General features: G+C 33.0%; 1 protein-coding gene across 1 annotated transcript; it reads left to right on the forward strand.

The window, feature by feature from the left end:
• The first annotated feature begins 695 nt into the window (after positions 1-695).
• On the forward strand, positions 696-18,801 carry LOC106790164. The gene is made up of 13 exons (XM_014754897.1): positions 696-3,222; positions 3,268-5,487; positions 13,707-13,958; positions 14,040-14,327; positions 14,397-14,634; positions 14,722-14,968; positions 15,411-15,665; positions 16,081-16,397; positions 16,491-16,788; positions 17,014-17,494; positions 17,763-18,026; positions 18,120-18,348; positions 18,462-18,801. Exons 1-13 carry the CDS (start codon positions 696-698, stop codon positions 18,799-18,801), a joined length of 7,956 nt encoding a protein of 2,651 aa, XP_014610383.1.
• Positions 18,802-20,083: the final 1,282 nt, after the last annotated feature.

The raw sequence follows: 20,083 nt of genomic DNA on the forward strand, positions 1-20,083 counted from the left end.
TTTCTTTTTGTTTCATTTAACTATCGACCAGTTTTTTTCGTTATTACGATGAATTACGAACTATTCGCGTACAAACGGAAAATGCAGGTGATTAAAAGAATATATTCAAGGATAATACAAATTTAGTGTTTATATGAATGCAGAAATTATCTTTTAACGTTTATGCACAAGGAATTCTAGGAAAGATGAATATTAGATAAAAATAATATCTATTTAATTACTTTCGATCTTTTTAATAACATTGTCGAACGTATTTGATTACGATCTACCTTAAGTTCTATACGATGTCTATTTCTAACACTAATAAATATTCATTTATTATAAATAGCATTCTTAATAATATTGATTATTATAATAAGAAATATGAAAATAAACGTTATATATATATAAAGAAATGATGAAAATAAATGTTAATTATATAACTAAAAACATATATAAGAGAGAAGAATATAAGTTTTAACTCGGTAAGTATAAAAGATTCCACGTTGTATCATCGATAGTAGACCTTAGATGCGCAGGGCCGTTAAACCATGAACTTGCTTCTCCTCGAAGTCTCCAAGGATGCACATAGAGAAGAATCGCAAAAATGGAAATGCCAGGTTGCTGTTGGTAGGGCTAGATGCATGCGTACACGCTCGTATACCTTCGTGTTCCGCATTGGAAGACGATGGTATGTGTATCACCATACGTGTGGCATGGCTGACCATAGACCGGCTCCGAGAAGTAGCCGAGACATTCGCCTCTCGACCGCGACCATGAGAGCACTCAACTCTCAACGCCTACTGCCAAGAACGAGCATCTTTCATAGTAATGCTCGAAACTATCATTTTATTTTTTTCATCCTAATATTTTTCCTACTTCACGGTGTATCGTCGCGAAGTGTATCCCACGATGATATTGACAACATCGAGAAGATAACATTGGAATCGTCAGCTCAGAAGGTCGATCAGGTAAGATTTAACAAAACGAGCCAAGAGAAACTTTTAGGATCGATCGATCCTCGCGAAAATGAAAATAAATTGCTCGAGGATAATGTCAAGAAAATGGAAAAGAATTTAGATAAGGATGATACATCTGTTGCGAAAAAAAGACGACGAAACGATCTTACGTTGACCGTTAAAAGTGAAGTCCAAGAAACTAATCCAAGATTTATTATCGGTCATACCGATGTTGATGTCACCAAGAACGAAGGTATTCGTAGATTTGACGCTGAAGTAGAATCAGTCGACGAGATTGAATTACCAAGTAACGATCAATCTTCGAAGATCAATGCAGATCAGAATAACGGATTAGTCAAAGGTGAACGTTCGCAGAAAAAGGCTATTAAGGTTGATGACGTGAAGAACAACGATGATTTTATTTTAGACACTCCGGTTGAATTAAACAATCAAAAAGTTGAGGTTTCTAAAATTGATGACGTGAAGAAAAACGATGATATTATTTTAGACAGTCGACAAGTTGAGGTACCTAAAGTAGATACTGATAATATTTTAACGATAAAGGAAGATATACGTAATAATCTTCGAAGTTTGGTAGCCAATGAGGAAAACGTTTCAGAAATTGATCGTGAGAAAGAACAAAGTTCAGTAATAATTGGCGAATCAATTGAATCGAAAAGAAATCAAAGGTACTTAGAGGAAACTCGAGGTAAGTTCAAGCACAAAAGCTCAACAGTGTATTTGAGTGCCGAGGAAGGTTCCGAAAGCCCTGATAGCGAAGAGAAATCGATCGTTGATAGCCAAATTAAAAAGTTGATATCTATTCGCGACGATGCATTAGGCTTGGTAAGCGATAATGTTAACAATAAGCAAAATGTTGACGAAGATAAAGTTCTTCAACCAGTAAAATTACTTGGAATCGATGATGTGATCGTAACGGAGGATAACGTTGACGACGTTAGAAATCAACGCAGTAATTTTCCGAATTTACCAGATACAGATTCTCAATATATAATAGATTATCGTCTTCAAATATTAAAGGACCAGGCAATATTGCTTCAAGAACAAATAAAAAATCGTACCTTCGTGAAATATTTAAAAGAAAATGCGATCGATATACTTCCGGAAATGTCGAAATTTAATGAAAATCAATTGTTGGATACTTTGAGAAATTTGGTATCGAAGAAAAAATTGACGAATTTGAATCAATCGTATTCCAATCTTTTGAACGAAACAGATTTGACCGAAACTCAGGAAAATATAATCAAGTGCGCAGAACAATTGATCGAAGTAGAACAAAGACAATCTTTCGTTAACAACATGTTCGAGTGTATTAGGGGATTCAGTGTGTTAAATTGTCTGAGGATTTTTATGTTGCCGATCCTAATCGATAACATTCCACTAGCAATCAATGAAGGCTTTGGATCTAATTTGCCTATAGAAATAAATTTACTTGATCTCTTTCAAGGTAATCGAGAAAAAATCGATAGATCTTCCTCCAACGTTTATCAAAAAAGATATTTAACACCTGAATCGGTCGTACTTTCGATATTAAAACAAGCTTTAGAATCACGCATCGATGTAGACAAGTTACCATACTTCATCGACTCGAAAAATGAAACTTTCCAAAAATTATTGACACCAGGACAACTAGAGATTCTTCAATTAGGCGAGAAACTCTTACCATTCGATTTACGTCGTGAATATACCGATAAAATGTTTTCCTGTGTACGAAGATTTGAATATCTCAGTTGTTTAAGATATTTCGCTTGGCCCATGATGAAACAATATTTCCCGAGTCTACCACTCTTTCCAGATTATCAAATTTGGTATCCGAGTATTACCATAGTACCCGAATATCCGATCGTTCCATTTCCTAACTTTTCTGACGAGGTCGGAGAACTTCCCGAGGTCGTCGATTCCGATGCCACCAGAATGAGAAAGCCTACACCGGAAACAGTGATTATACACGTTTTGCAGAATACTTTGAAGGACTATCATCCAAGAGTAGAATCAACATCGATTCCCTTTCAAGAACCAACAAATTTTTATACCGCCGTAATTCCTCCAGATCAATTAATAACCATACAAATGGCTGAAGAATTTATCCCAATCTCTCATCGGCCGGAATTTGTTCAAAAAACTGTTCGGTGTATACAAGAGTATAATTATTTGACCTGTATGAAATATTCGACTTGGCCAACCGTTAAACAGTACATTCCACAGCTTCCAGATTTCTCTTCGTTCTTCCCAGGTTTTTCCGATTTTTTCTCACTTTTGCCTAGTTTCTCTCCAACTTTTTCGGGTCTCTTCGGAGGATTTCTACCAGGTTTACCAAATATAACTATACCACAACAAATTTCACAGGTGGTACCTGTACAACAGATTCCACAGGTTCCACAGATTCCACAGGTTCCACAGATTCCACAGATACCAACCGAATTGCCTAGTTCTAACATATTATATAGAAAAGCTGATGATATTAATTTGAATTTGGAATCTAAAATCATCGAAACATTGGAACACGTTCGAAACACTTTAAGAAGTACAAATAAGATTCCTACGCAAACCGTTTCTGGAAACGTGATAATCCTGACGACTTTAACAGATAAACAATTTAAAATATTAAAATTGTCCGAAAGTATTCTTCCGCCGTCCGCTCGTGCAACATTCTTGGCACAAGTTCTTACATGTATTCAAGATAGAAACGATTTTATGAATTGTACAGAAAATGTCATCTGGCCATCGATCGCATATTACGCACCAAATTTGCCAGAATTTTCGCAAATAGAAATACAAAATTCATCGAACGAATTTTCATCTTTAGATAGTTTAAAGAAGAACAAAGAAATTTTGCAAAACTCGACGGATAATATTGAAGAACCGATTAATTCTGATGCTCTAGGAAAGTCAGCAGAAAAAATCATGTCCAGAACGTCTGGTCAAAATGAGATTATTTCTAAAACAATTTCTCAAGAAAGTAATGTTCCTGTAATTAGTATAACTGGTACAAGATTCGTGCCAATATATACGGAACATCCCGAGTCCGTCATACTAAACATCTTAAAAAAGATTCAACAATCTTCTGCGAATATGGTTAATGCATCAACAAAGGAAACTACCAAAACGCAACTTTTTTACGATATATTAAACGCACAACAACAATTAATTATTAAAATTACGGAAAATTTGATTCCCGAATCAGCCAGAGCTGAATTCGTAGATAACATCATGAAATGTATTAACGAATACAATTTCATACTTTGCTCGAGGGACATTCTTTGGCCTACGTTGATTGATTATTTCCCAGGAGTTCCTAATTTCCCAAATTTTGGTATATTTTCCAACGCACCAATTAATGGAAGTCCCATACCTTCTCTTCCGTCGCATAATCTAACGGAAGACAGTTCGAGTGCTGAAGCTTCTCATCTTTCGGAAACAAATGTTAAAACCGGACAACATGGAGACGCAACAGTGACAATAACAGACACGAGATTTGTTCCGATTTTCACCGAACATCCTGAAGCTATTATCTTGAATATTTTGGAAGCAGTAAGATTCTCTACGCCTAATTTACCACGCATCGAATCTACGACGAAAAAGGAAGATTTATCTCAATATTTCACGGATAGGCAATCTATAATTATTCAAACAGCAGAGTGTCTTTTACCAGAATCCGAACGTATTGCTTTCATTAAGAGAATAACCATTTGCATTCAAAAAAATACATTTTTAGAATGCACTAAAGATATCACTTGGCCAACCGTTCATCAGTTTTTTCCCAGATTGCCAAGTTTCCCTGAATTTAGGATTTCACAAAATATACCTAGAACGAAGTTACACTTTTCAATAAATTTGGATACACCAGATAAATCCGATCTTATTAACGAGCAAACTTCAATAGAATACTTTCAGAAAAACATAGAAGAGATTTTAGAAGAAATACTAATTAAAAACTCTAAACCACGACTTGAACATTCCTACTTGGATATCAATAATCCCATAATACAAACTATGTTTACAAAACAACAAGTCGATATTATCAGACTCGTCGAACAAGGTTTACCAGATCCTGTAAGACCAACATACATTAAAAAATTGTTAGAATGTATGCGAAATAATAATTTTATTGGCTGCAGTCAACACGTTAGTTGGCCTACTTTGAAAGTTTACCTCCCATCTTTACCAAATTTTCCTCAATTTGGCGAGTACTTTTCTCAGCTGCCTGACATCAGTCAACTACCAGGCATATCAGGAGTTCCTCAATTACCCGGTAGCTTACCATTGGCTGAAATACCTAATTTACCACTTCCACCTAGTATCCCTTCTCTTCCGGGTGGTATTTCACAGGTACCAGGAGTAATTCCTCAAATACCAGAACAAGTGGGTCAATTTTTTGGTCTACCACAATTTGGAAATATACCAGTAGCTGTTAAAACGATTGAATATCCGAAAGAGTTATTATCTACTGTACAACAATCATCGGCTAAAATGTTTGATTCAAAAAAGGCAAACCAGCCATTGGTACCATCGTCCACACCGTCAGTAGGTGAATCTATTTTACTTATTAAATAAACAATATTTTATCATACCTATTCAAACTATTGATCTTTGACTTTTTGTTTATTTGCAGATGATCAAGGCATAATCCCTGGATATCCTGGTCAACCGTCTGGAACCCTCATAGATATATCTACGGAAAAAGTCAATTTGTCTGATAAGGAACAAGTGGAATCTGAATTATCGAATAAAAAAGTAAGAAAACGAAGGAGCGTAGTAGATCTTTTCAGATCTTATCCAGAAACGATAGAAAATGAAAAAGAATCTTCGGAGAAATCTGAATCAACTTTTCCAAACATAGACGAATCCAAATTTTTGCAATTACTAATACAGGTTTCGAAATTAAATAATTTGACGGTCGATCGATATTCAAATGATGAAAAAGAATATTTCGTAGATACTTTGAATTCTACGATAAGAGATTCCTTGACCGCTGATCAATACGAGATTTTAAAGAAAATAGAAGATTTGAACGGAATTACATCAAATCGAAGTTTCATGACGAGAGTCGTCCAATGTATTCGCAGTTTGAGTTTTATCAGATGTATGGGTATATTCGTGTGGCCAGTTATATATAATAATTTACCGTCATTGTCAAGTTTTAGTCCTTTCGGAAGATCAATAGAGACAGAGGTTGAACAATTTTTTGGAATGTCTACGTCAGAATTCGAGAAAGAATTATTATCAAGAAAGGAATCGATTGAAAATTTCTTATTAGATTCTTATAAAAAATTATCTGAAGAGAAGTTCCAAACCAATTGGGGTTTTCTGAAGGTAAAAGGCTACGGTAACGGTGAAGTCAGTCTAAGTTTTGGAGGTTTTCGTGAAGGTCGAGGTACAAAAATAAAGGACAATAAGAATTTGCCGAGCATTCTCACAATTATCAGTGATATCATGGAAGAGGTTTTGGATCAGAGACCAGATTCGGATAAGAATAAAAAAGACAAAGATAAAAGAGATAGAAGTTTGAAAGATAATTTTCAAGACATGGATTATCAATTATTAAAGGACAACGATGACGATAAAAAAACGAAAGATCGATCGATAAACGATGAAGAAATAATTAGCATGTTCCTCGATAAAATAAAATCAAACATCTCAGATAATTCAGAAAGCGGTTCGAAAAATCATCTCAATTTGGAAGATGCTTATAACGCTTTTGAAGTTTTATTTGGTACTCGATTGAATCGTAAATTCATGAACAGACTGAAATCTTTTAAAATAGATCATCTAAGATCGTTTAGAAAAAAAACTACTGATGAATTTGACAAAACCATAGACATAGTACCATTCGAATCGGAGAGGAACAATTCGGAAGATTTGAAAGTAATTCCGTTGGATGCTCGATTAAATTATGATTTGGAGAAAGAATCGGACGATCAGATGTCAAGGAACAGACAAGATCGCACGAAGAATACTTTGAAATCATTCGTGAATAAATATTCGAATTCTTATTTGCAAGAGACTAAGATAGAAAGATCCGATGGTAATCGACTGAACGATTCTGATATTGAGAATAATATAAAACAAGAGGATAAAGTTGTTGAGAAAGATATTCGTACGAAATTGATGCTTCAATTGCCGCATCTCAACGAGGACATTGTTCCTAGAAAAATCACGAATACTGTTATCGAATTAAGCCGAGATATGAAGTTAAAGATAATGCAGATGATGCCTGGACTTGGTTTCGTTATTTCTTTCCTTATTCAAATGGCGCTTGCTCATGCACGTGCAGCTGCCACTATGGCCGGGATGCTCAGCAATATGGCTCTAGGTTCGGCCATGTTTGCAATGATTCGTCAAGCACTCTTTGGACCGAGCACTCAACCGAAAATAAAATACGTTTACGACAACGATAAGACAGAACCGGGTGTAGTTTGGCCTCCTAAAGGATATTACGCGCCTTATTATGGCTAAGAATAATAAATAATTGTCTAAAAAGTTGTTTTAGATGTAATCGAACGGTTATTAACCGTCCCTTTTCGTTGGGTTAGCTTTAATAACGTTTAATTTTACGCATATTGTTTAATTACGTTCTATCGACGTTCGAAAAACCTAAATTACTTTCAACGAACTTCGTTAATACGTATTTTACAATATTTACTTTGATCATCATTTCGCACAAGAAATATTCTCGTTTAATGTTACGTAAATTAATTTAAGAATAAATTCGACAAAATGGGTTAATACCTCGTATCTTTATAATTAGCGTTTATTGTAATGGTCAATGCGATTTTGTTGATTCGAGGTATATATTTATTTTCGTGGGACTTCATGGTGGAGGGTGACGCATTATCATCATTTATCTTTTTTTTATGATCCTCTCGTATAATCGAGAAATAATTGTAATGTATAAGCGTTAGTATTTTAATATTAATATGGTGTATAATGTAACGCAATAGGATAGATATATTCAAACAATCAGAAGGATTGTTCTTTCGTAGAGATTAAGACTGTCAATGGTACTCTCTCTTTAAATAGGGGTTACTAATTAATAAAAGATACATATTGTTCTCTTCTCTCGTATATTATTTCTTTTTAATTGTTTTTATTTCAAATAAATCTAATGCACATTGTTTTCGATTAATACATTAATTTGTTTTTAAACAATAGCAAGTGGCACGACTGTGGGTATATTATCTTCAACCGATTCTACTTTATTCAAATCTGTCAATTCATCGGAATAAGGTAATTCGTTGATATAGTACCTAGAATAAATACATTAAAGAAAATATAATACAATTATAAATAGAAAAAAATTGTGCTTACCATTTGTAAGCGTGTTCACAATTGTTTTCAATGTCGCTGCAAGCTCGTTGTCTTTGATCGAAGATCGTATTATTTGGACAAATCATTGGAAAGCCTTCTCCGTGTCCATCGCAAGCGTGAAAAATTCGGCAATCGTAATCGATATCGGCGTAGAGACCAATTAATTTGTTCTCGCAGGAAAATTCAAATGTTAAATTATTGAAAAGATTCAAATCGGTCGAACGATCCGATAAATCTTCGTAAGTTTCTAAACGATTACGTTCCTACAAATTAAAATTATACAATTTTTAGAAATAAATGAAAACAAAGTAAAAATAATTAAAAGGAAAATTGAAAAAAATTTGCAAAAGTTTACTTACGACATGTCCAAAAGTTGGTAAAGCGATGGTGGTACTTAAAAAAACTGTGCAAAAACGATAAGTATTGATAAATACGTGCATTAATATTATTTTGTTATTTTACTTACAATATATAATATTCAATATTAAAAGACCACTATTTTTGGCCATATTTATAGACAAGTTGAATAAAATTGTCACACAGTTATCGCTTGAGACAGATTTCTTCGATATAAATCGGTTAGAACGGATACTCGATCATGCCAGTGAAGCTTCTCGGTTGGCAATGCAGCTGACTTCTATACAAGCTGTTAGCAAGAGCTCGTTTTTTCTTAGTTAAGACACTTAACGAATACATTGACTTTAACGAGCATGTAATCTCTAAACAGATCCACATATTTCACATTACCGTAAGAGTAATTCTATTTAATAACTTCCTTCGCGTTCGTTTATGATCGACTAATTTTTTAAATATCAAAATGGAAGACTATTGAATCTAATTCGTTTATTCCCAATTTATATATTTTTCTTATAAACGAAATATTTTTTAATTATAAATAATTCAATTTATTTATCAACAACATAATACTTTGTTGTGATTTAACAGATGTCGCTATTAAACGATGAAGTTCAGAAAGCAAAGTGTAATGATCGAATATCGAAAATGACTTTCACTCGACTTGACGGATTAACAGTTTAGCTTTCTTTTTCCTCTACCCACGTTTCTCGTTACTTTTTCAATAATAATTTTGAACGACGTTACGAGATAAAGTATTTAAATTAAAAGGTATTTAAAATTTACATTTGTATAATAGAAATATTAATAAAAGAAAAAAAAGAGAGAGATAAAGAAAGAGAGAGAGAAGAAAAGTACAATTAATTCGTTACAATTATTGTTCCTGATTTTTCGATAAAATTACGAATATTCTGAGCACAAACTTATTGTTAGAAAAAAATAAAAAAAGAAAACGCATGGAGGTTGCTTGAGGCGCGAATAAAAAGTTTGACGTGTTGTTCAGCAGCATAAGGGCGCATGTCCACGAAAGGACAGTAAGTATCAAGAGTCGATGAGAGACGCCTCGCTTGCTTCTCTAGGCTTGCCTTTCTCTTTAGCGTCGAGTAGTGGTTCAGTTTTCACGGCAGCTTCATACAGGAACCATACACAGAATGTCTTGAAGAAAGACATCGTTAAACCTAACGTGTGTATAGTGACTTTGATCTTTTCTTCAATTTCATCTTTCTTACATACACATATATATATATAAATACATTCATATGTTCATCATCCTAATGTCAAAAGGAGGATAAAGAAAAAGAACGAAAGAAGGACGAACATGTGATACTTCGAAACATTATATACCTTTTGTGCAAAGTGTCAACGCAAGGTAGTTTTCATCAGTCGTGAATTAAAACGTCAATAGTGAAATTCGATCGATGAAAGGACATTTTGTTGATTAATAACGAAATAAAAAAGAAAGAAACAAACGGAGGAAGAAAGAAAAAGAAAACACAATAATGGGTTCGGCAATGTTATGGTGATTTCATTCGAATTAGATCGATCGTTTCCGCGCAACTTTCACAGAAACTTACTCAGGGTCGTTGCGTTTGACAGGTACTACACACGTGCTCTTGAGATAAGCGATCGTTCCACGTGCCTTTTGTACGCTTCATCCATTCAATTCTCTTCGTTGTCTCACTGGTGACATCGATGCGTGGATGAAACATTAACTCGATCACAAATCTTTTATATTTATCTTAAATTTAAATTCTGAGAGAAATTTTATGATAAATTACACACAAAAATTAGAATATTTAATTTAGATAGAATTTCAATTGGTTTTCAAACGAGAAAGATATTTCTCCTCGTTACCTTGTAACCAATACTATATCCGTTACACGAAGAAAGAATATTTTGGTCGAGCGAACCGCAAGGACGACCAGTGAAATGGAAATCTCCTTGGATTTCATTTAACTCTGAAAAGAGAATCTTAAAATGATTTGTTTTTTCATTTCTTCAAAATTATTTTTATTTTTCACGAAATCTCGAGGAAATGTATCGTTTACGTAAGGATCTACTCTTTCTTCTCATCTAACAATGACAACAACGATTAAAGTAATAATATCGGTTATTAGAAATCGTTGGAAAGTAGAACGTGGCGTAGAATTTTTCTCATTATAATCATCTTTAAACTTATTAAGGAACATCGAAAGTAGGAAGCCGTAAATTCCCACGAACCATCGAACGAACATTGAATCGTCATTTTTCTCAATTTTATTCTCGGACATATTTTCTCACCGTTAAAATCAATTACGAGTATATTTTCTTGAATAATCCACAAACTTCGAGCTGTTTGAATTTGGTTCTACTCAGGAACTATTATTTGAAACGTATTTCTCTTACAAATACAAGATCCGCGTAACAACGTCAAATCCCGTTTGATTACGTCATTAACACCGATTAATTCGATAGATTTTTAATACCAGTTACAAAGTTATCACGGAACAGGTTCGATTCGGTCCATTGCTTGTTTTGAACGAGGACCAATACAAGCGAGGTCGGATTCAAACAAGTGAAAGGAGATTTGATATTCCAGTAGAAGTTATTCGATATGTATATCTCGTAAACTTGAATGATAATTTAAAAATAGAACTAATTCAATAACCTAAATTCTTGATCTTATTATAATAAATTTGAATTTACATTATAATGTAAATTTATAATAATACTTTTTGTTCCAATACGATGATATAAAATACAACAATTAATACATAAGAGATTGAGATAGTATCTATTTATAATATTAATTATGAAAAATATTTCACACACACACACACACAGATGTATCTTTGTATATTTATTATTTATAATATATTGTAGGTAATTAGTTTCTATTTTATTCATCGCGTTAATTGTAGTATCCAACGTAGTTTCGCATCCAACGTTGTGAGAGTTGCACTTACTAACCGTAAAACTAGATCATCGTGCCTTTCTTTTCGCCTTCTTACACGGTTATTTACTAGACGTAAAATAAAGTATATATGCGTTGTTACGTTTACCAGGTCAGTGATTCCTTCGATTACTTTAATTATACGCTACTATTTTTATTCATCAAAACAACGCCGTGTTCTGTCATTAATATCTACGATATTCGTTCTGCTCCTAATAATTCGTTCGAGCATTCGAACAACTTACATTTTTTTAATGTTAATCATTTTAACTGGTTCAAAAAAAACTTATAATAATTAAGTCTCGAAAGTATTCGTACTCACTCACTGTCAATTTAAAACAATTAATATTTTCTTACAAAACAATATTACTCAATTCTAATACACAGAAATATATATTTTATAGAATTATTCAACTTTGAAATTTATATTAATTTTATTGTAAAAGAGAGCATTTGATTATAAGAAAAGTAAAACTATAAATAACTGATTAGAAAGTTGGTATTATAAAATATGTTTAATCGTCTTAAAAGCGTTATATAAGATGGAAATATCAACCAAGTACCATTTACAAAAATAATCATTGTATTTTTATAATATCTTACATAAATACAAATGCCCTCATAAGACAAATTTTTCAATTATAATTCTTTAACAATAAAATATTCTTCTACGATAAGATCGATATCAATTAGAAAGTTTAATAATCCTAAAGTGGTGTTTTGTAGATAAAAATTTGCATTACAAACAAATATCAATTATTTTAATTTTACAGTAGGAGTAAGTGAGTACTCATTGTATGTATTTATAAATAACTCTATGCTCGACACCGTTAACAAATTAATTAATAAACATTTGATATAACCTTAAAGAGAAAAATGAATTTAGAACGAACGATCATCGCTCGTCCTTTACAAAAGAGAAAATACATATATATATATATATTCGCGATAATCAGCTCAAGCCCACGCACTTTTCTCGTGGTATCTCTCCTTATCTTGATCGCAAATATATTTACGTATCTATCTACATACGTACTACTTCGCTAACGGTTCATTTTCTATAGAAATTTACGCGCGGTTACACAGCTGGCTCATCTCGCATAAGTATTTACAGTTATATTATAAAGAGAGAAAGAGAGAGAGAGAGAGAGAAAAAGAAATTCACGATGAAATGGTTTGATTTGACGAAAGCGGCAACACATGAACAATATTTCGTTTGAACCTTGACCGAAACTCGTTCGAATCGTGTGATTTTATCTTTTCACATCGAGTTAAATATTTCATCCTATCCTCATCCTCCTCTCGTCGTGTGTGTGAAAGGTTTACAATTAGATTTAAAATGTTCTTCTTCCATCCTCACATTTAACAAAGTCCATTTTATCGCGATAAACATATATCTTTTGTGTTTTTGCTTTTATTCCTATTTTTTTTTTCTTTTTCATCATGATTACGATCAATCTCTCACGCGTCTTTATAAATAACAAAATGTCTAATATTAAAAATCATGATTATGATGAAGATAAATATAATATATTAAAAAATAATCATCCTTTGTCCTTTATATTCGAGGACGTAGATCTCTCGATCGTTTTTCTTTCTTATCCGTCTCTTTTTTCCGTTATAAAATGTCAGGTAAATATATATCTACCTACATATACGAATTAATTAACTCAACGAGTTAAGAAGAGCTAGCAGAAGTTATTTCTATGCCCACGATATTTTTTATCTCTTCGGTAAAGGTAGATACACGAATAGTGAATCAACCGCATAAGGCATCACCGAAAAAAAATAAAAATAAAAAATGTGAAGTATAAAAGACTTTTCAAAGGCATTTTTAGACTACCATCAACGGTTAGTCACCTCTTGATCGTGTGGGATACAGAATTTGAATATCTTATTTCTTTTATGTGAATCATGATACAAGAATTAATTTTAAACATTGAATGTCCTTCAATGGAAAGCTTTACTCGCAGACATATTTACGTTTTAGATTTTTGTATGAATATTTAATACATTTTTTGTTGTTGTTATCGTCTTTCGTTTCATCGAAGTAGAAAATTTTGACGAGTTTCATGAAATAACATGACGAAATATTATTAAATATAATAATTGTAATAATTAATGTGTGTTTACGAAAATATAAATTATTATAGAAATGTTGCTGGTCCCTTTGGTACTGGGCTTGGCCCTGCCTATCATAGGCGAATATATTCCACCTGGGCCAAGATTTACGTGTCCCAAAGTACCAACTGATATTTATCCTTGTACTTGTATTCGTGGAAGTGACAGAGGACTTTACATTCATTGCGAAAATACAAATTTAGCCAGCTTGAGTTTGGCTTTTGCTAATTTGGGGAACGAGGGTATGCCCATCGAAGAATTAGTTCTGTATAAATGCAATATCGGTGAGAACCATTTTGTTTAATCTTAAGGATCTTTTGATTTTCATAATCTAATGTTTTAATTGGATTCGTATTAATATTTAGGACGTTTCTATGGACCAGCTCTTTATCCATTGGATGTAAGAGTCCTAAAGTTTATTGACACACCTTTGAAATTAATCGAGGAACACAGTTTTCTTGGTGTGAACAGAACTCTTCAGGAACTTTATCTGATAAATAGTCGTCTGGAAAAGTTCCCACGGGAAGCACTGCAAATTTTAGGTAATCTCAGTATTTTAAGTATTGCTGGACATCGTATTGTTATTTTACCAGGGAATAGTTTTGCCGAAAGTGCTGCAGCAGCTAAATTAGAAAAATTAGAAATCAGTAACGGTAAGAGATATCGTTATTTGGACTAAACACGTTTTACGATCTTTTGGTTTAACATCGATTATATTACAGGAACTATATCCTCTTTACCAGTCGAAGCTTTACAACCTCTGAAAAAAATGAAAACGTTGGATCTTCATGACAATAAAATCAAAGATTTAAAAAGAAATCAATTTAAAGGACTCAGAGATACTGAATTTCTCGATTTGTCTTACAATTTGATTGACAAATTGGACGGGTCTCATCTTGCCGATCTTACCAAATTGGGATGGTGTAATTTTTCTCACAATGCTATCTCAGACTTGAAGAGGTTCATTTAATTTTTCACGATATAAAATACAAAAGAAAAATTCTTATTTTCTATAAACGTTGTGTTACTTTGTTTTTTTTTTTGCAGGGGAACGTTTGCAAGAAATTCTGTCTTGAAGGTTCTAAATTTGAGTCACAATAAAATCAGGAAACTCGATTCAAATACATTCCGTGGCATGCGCTTCCTAAGACGTTTGTTTTTAAGTAACAATCAAATTAACGAAGTAGGCCGTGGTACTTTCGGTTCGATTACCAGAATCGGTACCATCGATTTATCACGAAATTTTATCAAGAAAGTCGATTATCAAATGTTCCATCAGCTACAATTTGCCGAGGTATGTCATTTCTAATTAATAATTATTAAAATATCTCATTTTATGATTAAATATCTGAAATATACAATTTGACGAGTGTACGACATTAACGTAAATGTAATTATGCAATATGCAGTTTTGCTATCAAAACTCGTCGTAATGTATACGTTTCTCTCGTGTGTCGGAACAACTTGTATATTGTCTCCGCCTGCGTCTTCGACCACTTTCACTTTTCGATGTGTATTAGAGAGATTGCTATCAGTACTCTTTAATTATCATTGCACAAAAAAAAACGCATATGAATGTGAGTCATAGTTAAACGAATATCGTAATAAGGGAAACGCCAGAGAACACGAAGGTATAGAATTATCGAGGATAAATTAGTTTTCCTCTTGTTCTGTTTTTTTCTTCTCTTTTCTTTTCATATCTAATTTCCTTTTGTTTCTTTTTACATTTTTCATAGCTCATAGACGTATCTGAGAATTTCGTGACAACTGTGGAGAAATTAGCATTCAAGGATCTTTTCTTAGCGAAAGTGAATCTATCGCATAATGAAATTGCAACGATAGAGCCTGGGGCATTTGAGAACTGCGCCAATATCACTTCACTCGATCTGAGTCACAACAAACTCGAGAATATTTCGAAATATTCCTTCGATAGTTCAACGTACGCTACCGAACTACTACTCAGCTATAATCTGTTCACCTCGTTGGGTCAGGTAAATAAAATTACTTGACTTATAAGAATTATAAGATTTATGAGATTCTAAGAAAGAGAAAGAGATTAATCGGCTGTCTAAGCGCGAACTAGAGAAACATCTATAATATAATAATCCCCTTTAAAACGAATTAAATATACGCAAATAAATACAAGTTTTATTTTAAAAAGCATAATTCAACTTTCTCTAAATTGAATTATTACAAGAACAGTTAGTATGTTATAAAACTGTTTAAAATCAAGGAATAAGAATTGTCGTAACATATGCACGTAAGCAATAACGTTACACATATGATTATTTGACATATGGTGTTTCATCATGATAATAGTAAAGTCACTTTGCATATTGTACGATTCGTTAAAATGATTATGAAAATAAAATCAACGGTAATAGGTAATATTCGTAATGATTGCAGGTACCATTGCATAACATGACTGGAATAAAAGTTCTCAACGCATCTCACAACTTGATACATTCGGTACCACGTCAAACATTTCCAAAGCTCTACGAGCTTCACACCATTGATTTGTCTTACAATAATCTCTCGGATATACATAATGGAGTTTTTCAAACGCTCTTTAGCTTACGATTTTTAAATCTCGCTCATAATTCTTTGGAAAAGATAAAACCATCAACGTTCGGTCCATTGCCAACATTACTCGAATTGGATATGAGCTACAATCAACTCAACGATATAGCACGTGGTAGTTTAACCAGATTAGCCAGTTGCAGGTAGTTATACTTTTTTGTTTTGTTTACTCTATATAAATTAAACATGATTTCCTGAATAATATTTTTTCAAAATAAATCCATATAAATTTGTAGAACCATAACCGTGAAGAATAATCGACTGAACAAAATATTCCAATTGCCAAACTCGTTGGGTCACTTGGACTTTTCAGAAAATATGCTCGAAGAAATACCAACGTTGGAAGTATGGCCTACGATGAACGCTCTCCTTTCGTTGGATCTTTCGAGGAATCGACTAGGCGATAATCTTCGCCATGGGAGCTTCGAAAACCTGTTGACCTTGAGGACCTTGAACCTGCAAGCGAATAATATATCCGTACCACCGTGGGAAGCCTTAAGTACTTTGAGCAGTTTGCAATATCTCTACTTGCAGGTCAGTCGCATTTGAACTTTTAAAATAACTTCAACGTTTCTTAGTATAAAAAGAATAAGAGGAATATAATTACGATTATCTGATTTAATAATCTCTTGATAAGTATCTATTAACATTTTCTAAATCTCTCTTGTGATAAATTAACCAAATTTTTGTAACGTCTGTAATCAAGATATATCGAGACACACACACAATTTTGTAATAAATATAAATAATATTTTACAGGACAACCATTTAACACAAATCGGCAAAGCAGCATTCGGTCGTTTACCGATCGTTTTCGAATTGAATCTTGCCAATAATCAAATTCAAAATATAAGTAATCGTGCTTTCGAAGGTCTACTGCAATTATTGACTTTAAATTTAACAAACAATAATATCAGTTACATACCAAACGGAGCGTTTCAAGGATTAGTTTCTTTAAGAATGCTCGATCTATCCTACAACAAATTAGAAAGATTGGATAATAAAACTCACGGATTGTTAGATGATTGTCTGTCATTAGAACGAGTCAATCTTAGTCATAACAAAATTTCTTTCATCACGAGAAAAATGTTACCCAATGATCCTTGGATTCCATACAGATTGAAAGAAGTGGACCTTTCATACAATACAATGCCCGTGGTAACGTTCGAATTAACAATCGGCGGAAAAAAGCTTCAATATTTAAACCTAAGTCATAACAATATTAATGAAATTCGACGTTGTAAGTAATCGTCTTAAATAAAATGAACTCTTTGTACTTGAAATGCTCAACAGAGCTTTGGTAATTCGAAATACAGGCACACTGTCAACATAGAAAAAATAAGATAAAAAGTAATAAAACAATAAAAAAATTTTGTTTATCATATTATCGAGTTGATGGAAATAAATGTGAAGATAATTTTCAAGTGCAAAGGGTTTACTTAAAATAAATAATCATATTGATACTCTAATACATTACGTGTAATAAATTTGATTTTATTTCATTTCAGATGTAATCGGTAATCTTACAGCTTTGCAATCGTTAGATTTATCTTACAATGACATCAGTGATATTTCAGAACCAAAAGTTTTTGAACCACCAAATAATTTAACTTATTTGTATCTAAGTCACAATCACCTAACTTATTTACCAATGTATAAAATTGTACCGATGCCAAACTTAATGCTTTTGGATTTAGAAATGAATCAAATTGGCGTCTTCGATGAGAGTTACATGAAGATTATTCAAAATGGCACGAGAATTCGATATTTAGGTAAATTCAACCCCTATAATTTAGTATACATTATTATATCTTTTACAGGATAAATAAATTTTAAATATTATATTCATATAATATATTTTTTAGGAAATTCATTGCATTGCGACTGTCACGTTCGACCATTGAAGAGATGGTTGAACACATTCAGTGAAATACCTGCAGAATGGTCTAACGTAACATGCAAAAGTCCAAGTTTCCTTTCCGAGAAGTTACTTTCTGAAATCACAGAAGATCTAATGGGATGTAGTACTAGAGAAATATACGAGAATGAACAATTGGATATAAACCCCGATGTGAAATATAGAAATATCGAGTAGTACGTTGATTTTTTTTGTAAAAATTAATTCTCATCTATTTGGAGAATAATAATATTAAAGAAAAAGGAATAAAATAAATATGAAAAAAAAAAAACCAACATAATTGTTTCAGTGACAAAGAAGATAAGAGTTGGAAGGCTACTTGGTACGTGACATCGCGAGAAGACATCGGCGACTTTTATGTAGTTGTACGAGAGTCGGGAAGTAGCAAGTCAACGATCGAAAAGGACCTCGTTTACAATGCCAGATCGTATAAGATTCAAGATCTACCTGGATCAAGAAACAAGTACGAGCTTTGCGTACTGGCAAGAGACTCCGAAGGAAACGTTAAACATTTTAGAGAATCGCAATGTCGGATACTGAACGAACAAACTTACGGGAGTTCGACGCATTTAAAAAGCAGTTTCTCTTTAATCGCGATCGTCCTTTCTTTTCGTATAATAATCCTTTGAGATTCCTTTAAAAGTTAACTTACCGATATCCAAATTTAACGATAATACTAAAGAAAATGATCACATTCGTATACACGTACTCTTACATATCTACATATGTAACACTCTTGACTGGCATCGTTATTAAAAATGTAAATTAAGAAAATAGAGAAAAATTTTGTAACTTAAGTCAAACTTAAGCTTAGGTTATATAGATATACATTATATATCGTATAAATGTGAATAGTATTGCCAAGTGCAGAATTGTATATATGAAGCATCCTGTACGAATGGAAGGGACGTTGAACGTCGGCTATTTATTTTTGTAAAATATATGTAACTACTATCAAACGATTATACTATTTGGTACGCTCGTTATTAAACACCAAGAGTGCATCCTTATCCAAGGTAAAAAATGGAAGATAAGAAAAGGTTCAAAGGCACCGCTCAAACGACTCAATCGTACCGAACGCTAACAGATCTAGCTTTCTCTCCCTCTTCTCTCTCTCTCTCTCTCTCTCTCTCTCTTTTACTCTCGCATCAATCGTTCCTGTGGTAAAGAAAAAAGCAAATTACAGGAGGGATAGTAATTCACGTGGGTACATTAAAACGCTGCTGTGCTTGGAAGATTGATGTCAATAATTTATAATTGTTAGGAATAGAATGAAGGTTCAGCAAATTAACGGACAATTGGTCTTAATAACCTTAGATAAAAAAAAATAAAAAAAAAAATAAAAGGGGGTCCATAATTAAATCCCACGAAACTTAATTCGTGAAGGATTTACAACTACGGCGTGAATCACGGCTATATATAAAAATAATAATTATAATAAATATAATAATGATAAAAATAATAATAACGATCGCAGAAACGAGCTGAAAATATTCTCAAGGAAGTAAGGACGCTTGCGCACGCTTGTTTCTCTCTACTAAAAGATCATTTTATTCTTTCCCCAAGTTTATAATTAGCATCCTGCTGCTTGGTCGGGAGTCGCTCGCATGGAGCAAGAAGGGAAACCCTTTAATGAGAAGGCAAGTCGGGATTTCTATGAAAGCGAACAAAGATTAAAATCAATGCTAGGACACGCATAAGTTTATACTATACATGTGTGTTGTATGCTATATATATATTTATACATCGACGTTACCATTGTCATCGTTCTCTATTGTTTTTTCTTCTTGATCACGCGTGCCTCGTTAACGCGAATAAATAAAAAAAAAATGTACACAGAGGCCGACTTTTGTAAAGCACGTGCGACACAACCACGACAATGTTCTAAGGTGTTTCGGTTAGACAATGGTC

Source organism: Polistes canadensis, unplaced genomic scaffold (assembly GCF_001313835.1).
Source record: "Polistes canadensis isolate GaletaPanama2010 unplaced genomic scaffold, ASM131383v1 scaffold_219, whole genome shotgun sequence".
NCBI classification, from domain to species: Eukaryota; Metazoa; Arthropoda; class Insecta; order Hymenoptera; family Vespidae; genus Polistes; species Polistes canadensis.